A 7,961-nucleotide genomic window follows, 5' to 3' on the forward strand; every position below is an offset into this window, starting at 1 on the left:
ACAAATTTCAAGGATTTTTATTAATTTTAACTAATTTTGCACAATTTCAAGGGATCCAGAGAGATTTTGACAATTCCTTGAAAGTTTTTAATAGAATGAAAATCTTACAATGAATGTCACAAAAATTATCAAGATTTTAAATGGTTTTAAAATTTGTTTAGGGTTTTCAAGAAATTTCTAAAGATCTTGATCAATTTTCCTAGATTTTTATGAATTGCGACTAATTTAACAAAATTTTAAGGGTTTTAGAAAGATTTTGACGATTTTGCACAAGTTTTTAACGGGATTCAAAATATTTCAAAAGTTTTGAAACTTTTAAATGAGAAAAAGAGAAATTCCTGCCGTCTTTTCAGACTAGATAGAGCAATCATTTAAATATTTGTTAAACTAAATTTTGTTAAAAAGAAATCTTATTCACTCAACTGTGAATTAAACCAACGAACTCTTTATTTGCCAGGCGTTACGTATTCAAATTTTCCAAAGAATCTGTATTATGAGATTATTTTTTTCTAACAAAAAAAATGTTATATACATAATTTTTATTTCATAGCTCCATCTATTCTAAAAAGACGTTAAGAATTTCGGTTATACTCTGATGGTAATACAGATTCATTGGAAAATTTAAATACGCAACACCTGGAAAAAAATGTGTGTATTTCTGAACAAGGATTCTTCTATTTATATCTCTACTAGCTTAATGAAAAAGCAAGCGAACGGCAATTGAAAGTTCTATTTTTAAATTCCCAGTGGAGCGAAGGAGAAGATCTTTTTTTCAGAAAAAAATGTTATTCAAAAAAATTTTAATTAACAGCTTCATACAATCTTGAAAGGAGTTAAGAATTTCTATTATTTCCTGATGATGACACAGATTCTTAAAAAAATTCAAGTACCTTACAGCTGGAAAAAGAAAATAATGCGTATATTTCTGAAAAAGGATTCTTCTTTCGATATCTCTAGTGGCTTGAAGGAAAAGCACCAGACCGGCAATCGGAAGTTTTGTGGTTTAATTCCCAGCGAAGCGAAGAAAAAAAAAAAAAATTTACATGCTTTTTAATTCATAGATAGAATCAAGTAATGCTTTTATCTCTAAAAAGGATTCTTCATTAGGTATCTCTAGTACCTTAAGTGAAAAGCAGCCAACCTGTAAACGGAAGTCCTATTGTTCGATTTTCAACGAAGTGAAGGAGAAAATCTTTTTTCAATCAAAAAAAAAAAAAGAAAAAATCAAAAGCTGCAAAATTGTTTCAAAGAATTCTAAGTAATTAAAAAAAAATCTGAGCCATTTCTAAGAATTTTAAGCAATTTCGCATCATTTTTAAGTATTTGAATACTTTTTAGAAGAATTCAAGGGATTCATAGAGATTTGAACGATTTTATAAAAGTTTTTAATATAATAAAAATATTTTAAGGAATTTTACAAAACTTATAAAGCTTTTACATGTTTTGGAACGGCTTTGAGAGGTTTTCAATTATTTCAAGCTATTCTTAAATATTTTAAGAAGTTTTTCTAGCATTTTAAAAAGAATCAAATAACTTTAAGAGATTACAAGAAATTCCGAGCGATTTGGACGATTTTGTAAATGTTTTTTATGATCCAAAATATTTTTAAGGATTTTCGAAGTATTTTACAATATTTCATGGGATTTTACAAGATTTTAAGTTATTTACAAATGGCAGGAGTTGAAGTAATTCATAAACATTTTTTTTAAATTTTCGAAGGACTTCAAAGAATTGCTTTCTAAGTATTGCATTCAATAAGTTGGAAATTGTTACAATTCGTTTAAGATTTAACAAAATTTTTGTAAGTATTTAAAATTCGATAGAATTTTATGAGTTTTCAGGAGATTTCAGGGCATTTGAGAAATTCTGGAAACTATTAAAATTGTTCGAAAAATGTTAGGAGTGGTTTATGACAATATATATATGAATTTAAAAAATAAATTTAAAAAAGAGTATTTTGAGATTAAAAAAATTATTTGTATTTTTTTATAGGTTAGTAGCTAATTTGTGCTATATCGCTAGATTTTGAATATTATAACTTACATGTAAAGTGCTCACTTGATTAAAAATACGTCATTTTGACTAATTTAGGCCTTTTTAGTGCAACACAAGTAAGTACAATGAAATAAAAATATCTATTAAAAAGTAATATCGAAACATTTAATAATCGCGCTAAAATTCTTATTAAAATATTATTTAATTGCAACTCTTACCTGCTTTAATGTTTTTCAAGGAATCTGTATTATCATCAGAGAAAAACGAAAATTCTTGACGTAATTTCAGACTAGATGGAGCTATGGATTAATTTTTTCCAAAACAAACATTTTTCTGAAAAATGAAAGAAAAATTAACTTAAACAACATTTTTAATCAATAATTCCATTTAGTCTGAAAAGACGTTAAGAATTCCTATAATTCCCTAATGATATTACAGATTTCTTGAAAAATTCGAATACGTAACACCTGGAAAAAATAATGTGTACGTCTGAAAATGTATTCTTCTTTCGATCTCTCCAGTAGTTTAATGGAAAAGCAACCGACCGGAAATCTGAAGTTCTATGGTTCGTGTCCCATTGAAGTGAAGGTGATTTTTCTTTTAGAAAAAAATCTAGTTTAATAAAAAAAACGTATTTTAATAATCGTCCACACTAAAGAAAAAACTAAATATTATCATTAAGCTTTACTTTCACTTTGACATTACACGAAGAATTTTCAAAATTCTGACAAAACTAAATAAATTTTAGAAAGTTTGAAAACGACCAAAAATACTGAGAAATGGACATCAGATAAAATTTAATTTCAATTGTCGCTCTCAACAGAATTTTCATCGTCAATGGATTTTAATTTGTTGTTTAAACTGGGACTAGTGGAGACCGGAACTGAATGAGCCTTCATTCTTTTCTTCTTGTTGGCACCCCTCCTTGCAGGTTTTCGAAGTCTCTTTGTTCGATTAGCTCGTCTTACTTTTTTTCCTTTAATCTTCAAAGTTATTTCTTTTTCAGGAGCAATTTTTGCCATATCTGGGAGTGGGCCATTTCGATTTGAACTCGCTAGCCTCGCAAACCTTGTTGCGATTTTATTCGCTCTGTCTAGTTCGTCTCCAAATGGTAGGAAGTAGTGGCCTCGATACCTTCGCAAAATTCCGTACTGCACTCCTTGCTTTAAAGCTGCATTAACCTATTTTTAAATTAAGTTTATTTTATAAAAAACTATTTTGACAAATTAATATTAAACTAGTTAATTCAATTAATTTTGAAAACTCGGTTCCAACTTTTTTTAAAAGGATTTTGCACGAAATCTTATATGATTTGAGAACATTGTATATAATTTACAGAAGTTTCCTTATCAATCGGAAGAACAGGGTTCGATTCCCAGCGGAGCTAAAGGCGAAGATCTTTTTTCACAAAAAATATTCTAATATCGAGAGGATTCCAGTAAATTTAATATGACTCACGCCTTTTTTTCATTTACTTGCAATCCTCTAAAATTAGCAGATATTTTTTTTATATACAAAATATGACTCTCTGTATGTGTAATAATTTTGACACTACTTTCAATATTCTTTTTAACGCATTAGAAAAAATTGAAGATAAATTTTTAAGATATTTTCTGACGAATTCCTTATGCAGGTAAACTGGTGATGAAATTTTGCACAAACGGTTAAATTTTTAAAATTCTTTTAAAAATTTTAGCTTCTTTTTATATATTGATCTTGTAATATGAAAAATTTCATTTCACAAGTTTACTCTTCAGATTTTTATTCCATATTTTTCAAGATGATTACCTCCTGGATATAAAAAAGAAAAAATCCAGAATTTACAGGGAATTTAAATCAGACCTTGCTCGAAGCATCCTGAAAATTTGACTTCGGTCCCATGATTTTTTTTAATCAAATATTTATTTGATTTAATTTTCGAGCCATTCGCTAATCGTGAAAAATGATGTAATAACATACTTTTGTTTAAAATTCAACGGCTTTACTGAAAGTGGTACTTCTTTGTTAAAAATTCATTTTTTGGTTGATGATTCATGATTTTAGTTATAAAATGTATATTTTTTAATTTAAAATTCAACTATTTGAAGAAAATTGTAATCATCTTTATTTTTTAACATTTAACTCTTCAATTTTTTGTCGAATTTTTTTCTATGGAAATTTAATCTTTTTGGTTGAAAATTCGTCTATTTTATTAAAAATTTGATTTAGTAAAAAATGTATATTTTGGGTTGGAAATTCAACTATTTGATCAAGAAATTTATTTTTGTGATTAAAGATGTATCATTTTAGATGAAAGTTCTTTTTTTCTAATTAAACAAAAATATTAATTTCCTTGTTTTAAACGTTGAAAATTGTTTTTTTTAAATAATTTTTTTACTAAAAATTGAACTACTTCATTTCTGCCAGAAAATCTATCTTTTTCATTTAAATCTTCACTTACTTTGGTGAGAAATCGTCCTTTTTAGTTAAAGAGTATATTATTCTGGTGAAAAATGCATATTTTTTGGTTGTAAATTTAACTTTTTGTTACAAATATTCGTCTTTATGATATAAAGACTCAATATTATAAATTAGATTTTTTTCTTTTTAAAATATATATTTATAACTATTTGATACATTTTCGGAAATATGCATGAGTTTTAGAATATTTTTAATTTCTTCAAATCATCCTGAATTACTAAATATTTTTTAAACCTTATTAAGATTAAAAATTCTGAACAATAATTCAAATTTAAAAAAAAATGTCCTAAAATCTTCCCCCTTTTTAGAAACCATTAAAAATGTTTTGAAATGTTTTTTAAACTTTCTTTAAGATTTAGTTTTTAAAAACAAAAAATTATTTTTAATTTTCCTAGGAATTTGAGGACAAATTTTGTATTCTTCTGTTATCTTTAAACATTTTTTGAAACCTTCTAAAGTTTGTGTTTGAAATCTTCAAGAATCTGCAATGTTTAAAAATATTAGAAAAATCTTTTTAGACTTCAAATTATATTGGAAAAATTCTTGAATATCTCTTGAAATAACTTGATTCTTTGTAAATTGTTAATCTTGCTAAATTGAAACATTCGGCTTTAAAATCTTGCATATTTTTTTTTGATTTTCAGTTAAAAAAATTAATTCTAAAATAAAAAAGGAACAAATTTTTAACCCAGTAGTTAAATTTTTAACCAAGGGGATAAACCTTCAACCGAACAAAAATTAACAAGGTAGCTAAACTTCGACCCCAAAATTTGAATTTTAGATTAAAAAATAACAATCTTGATCAAAATAGGTGAGTTTTTACTAAAATAAATCGAATTTCCACTAAAACAAATTAATTATTAAATCTAAAAAATAAATTTCCATTAAAATAGTTAAATTTCAAGAAAAGAAACATTTCACTTTCAGTTTTAATTCAAAAATATGAATTTTTAACAAAAAAGTTAAATTCAGCCAGAAATTTATTTTCTAAACCATAAAAGAAAAAATATTAAGTAACGAAGATTAGTTTTTTAACAAAACCGATAAATGCTTAGCTTAAAAAGATCAATTTTTAACAAAAAATTAAAAAGTTACATGTCAGTCAAAAAAAATTAATCTGAAAAACACAACGAATTTTCAAATTAATAGTTGAATTTTGAACCACGATGATGATGAGTAGAAATTCCGAACCATGAAGTAAGAAGATTATTTTTCAATAAAAAATACATATTTGCAACTAAAAGAGATCAATGTTCAACAAAAATTTAAAGTTTCTCTTAAATCTGAAAAAAATAATTTAAAAATAAAATAGAAGTTTTTAACAAAATACTTAAATTTGCAACTTCGGAGCAGAAATTAAAAAAAAATTGTAACTGAGTAGTACAATTTTTACCTAAGCAGATAAATTTCTAATATAAAACACTGAAAAAATAGTTAGTTGAGCCAACTATTTAGTTAGTGAGATATGGTACTGATATTTTATTAATTGATACTGTTATTTGATTGGTTCATATAACAATTCCATTAGTTGCACTGACTATTCAGTTAGTACCAGCAACTAAGTAAATGGTTGACCTCACTAACAAAATAGCAGTACCATATGTTAGAAACTAATTATTTAGCCCAAAGAACCATTTTTTCAGTGAAGATATTAATTTTGAACAAAATAGTTGAATTTTCAACTATAAGAGAATAAATTTCTCCTAAAACGATATCAGTTATTAATTAATTATTATTATCATTATTATTAATTAATCAGCGAATTAATTTTTCAACCAAAAAGACGCATTTTTAAAACAATAATTGAATTTTGAAACAAGAATGATTTCCGCTTAAATTTCAACTCAAAAATATGAATTTGCCACAAAAAAGTTCATTTCTATCTAAGCAGTTGAATTTTTAATAAAATAAGAGAAAATTTCAAACTGAAAAGATTAATCTTTCACACGAAAGAGATGCTTGTTTTCAAGAATAAAATATCAACATTCAAAAAAACATAGAAAACTTACATTCTTTGTTTGAAAAATGAATTTTAAAGAAACAATTTCTTTTTAAAAAATAGTTCATTTTTGAACCAAAGAGAAAAACATTAACTAAAAAAGAAAAAAATCTGATCATGGCAGTCCAAATTTTTCCTAAGAAGTTAAATTTTTAATTAATAAATATGCATTTTCAACTAAATATTAGCATATTTAAATAAAAAATATTCAATTGCTAACAAAATAGAATAATTTTTAAATAAATAATACAATTTGTAACTAAAAATATAATGTTCAGGAGGGAGAAACAGCAAGCAAAAGAAAATGAATGACTGATAGGAACATTATAATAGTTTGGCCGGAAAACTTCATTTTTAAAATTTCCTCATTTTTCCCCAAACAATTTCTTATTTTTTCTGACTCTATTATTTAATTAGAGGATCCGAAAACAAGCTTGAAATAACTGGATTAGATATAAAACAAAAAAAATTTGCGTTATTCTTAACAGGCGTTAAAATTCAAGTACTTGTAACTTTTTGGACAATTTTTTTTATCAATTCAGAAAAAAAGCCTTACTTAAGTGTTTTTTAACTTTAAATTATCAGTTTGATGTTTATGATCATTATTTCCAATAGAAAAGAGCAACGAAAAAATATTAATTCTAAAGTTTAAACATGTATTATTTCCTATTTCGTAGCAGAAATTTTAAAGTGTTCATAAAATTCAAGTTATCTTCGAAGAAAATGAAAATAAATTTACTCGTCGTCTGACTTTTGTGGTTGGAAGCTGGGAGGCATAGGTAATATATCCCGTAATTTTCTTCGGTGTAGAACCTTTGCTATCTTTAAGATCCTGGATAGCCGAAACGACGAGAGCGGCAATTTTGATCGGCTTGGGTGACCGAAAAACCTTCTTTTTATTCACTTTTTTCGCCATTTTCTGGGTTTTTCGGTCGTCAATAAAAAGCAAAATGGAATATGTCGTAGGTGAGGAAAACCCCGATAATCACTGGTGATTTTTAAAAACTAGCGTCGCACGATGATTAGAAAAAAATGGTGCGAAGCGCCCTAATCAACGTTCTGTCAAAAAACTTTTAGCTTTGTTCTGATTTCTATTGTTTTTTCCCACTCAGATTGAAACCTAACTTCACTTTCATCTCCAAAGTAATTGAGTTATAAATTTAGAAATTATGAAATTAAATACAAGGTGGCTGCAAAAATTTATTTTTCCAATTTCCCTGATTTTGATTTTAGGATGATATTGTTGTCCACCAGATAAATATATTAAATAAATTAAAATAAAGTTTCTTTTGTCTAATGATAAAAATATACATTTCTTGATATACATTTTTCATTTTTAAGCCATGAAAAAATTTTATAGCTCCGCTGTGATCCGAACCCTAGTCTTTCCGATTGCCGGGATGCTTTTTCAGACTCAGCTACGGAGAGACGAGATTAATTTCTTTAAAACCCCTACACGTTAAATCACGACGCAATTTCTCATGTTTGTAAGATTCATTTCCCAACA

At 26.1% G+C, this 7,961-nt stretch overlaps 1 protein-coding gene across 1 annotated transcript; it reads right to left on the bottom strand.

The window, feature by feature from the left end:
* Positions 1-2,684: 2,684 nt before the first annotated feature.
* Positions 2,685-7,525, bottom strand: LOC117179892. The gene is made up of 2 exons (XM_033372082.1): positions 7,194-7,525; positions 2,685-3,176 (listed from the first exon to the last, which is right to left on the bottom strand). Exons 1-2 carry the CDS (start codon positions 7,368-7,370, stop codon positions 2,799-2,801), a joined length of 555 nt encoding a protein of 184 aa, XP_033227973.1. The 5' UTR covers positions 7,371-7,525; the 3' UTR covers positions 2,685-2,798.
* Positions 7,526-7,961: the final 436 nt, after the last annotated feature.

The sequence above is a fragment of the Belonocnema kinseyi genome, chromosome 9 (assembly GCF_010883055.1).
Source record: "Belonocnema kinseyi isolate 2016_QV_RU_SX_M_011 chromosome 9, B_treatae_v1, whole genome shotgun sequence".
NCBI lineage: Eukaryota > Metazoa > Arthropoda > Insecta > Hymenoptera > Cynipidae > Belonocnema > Belonocnema kinseyi.

What these genes read in the sequence shown, in the direction of transcription:
- LOC117179892 (XM_033372082.1), bottom strand. Translation starts at nt 7,370, where the DNA reads ATGGCGAAAAAAGTGAATAAAAAGAAGGTTTTTCGGTCACCCAAGCCG. An exon ending in CCACAAAAGTCAGACGACGA is followed by an intron (nt 3,177 to 7,193) that starts GTAAATTTATTT and finishes ATTTAAAAATAG; the next exon opens with GTTAATGCAGCTTTAAAGCA.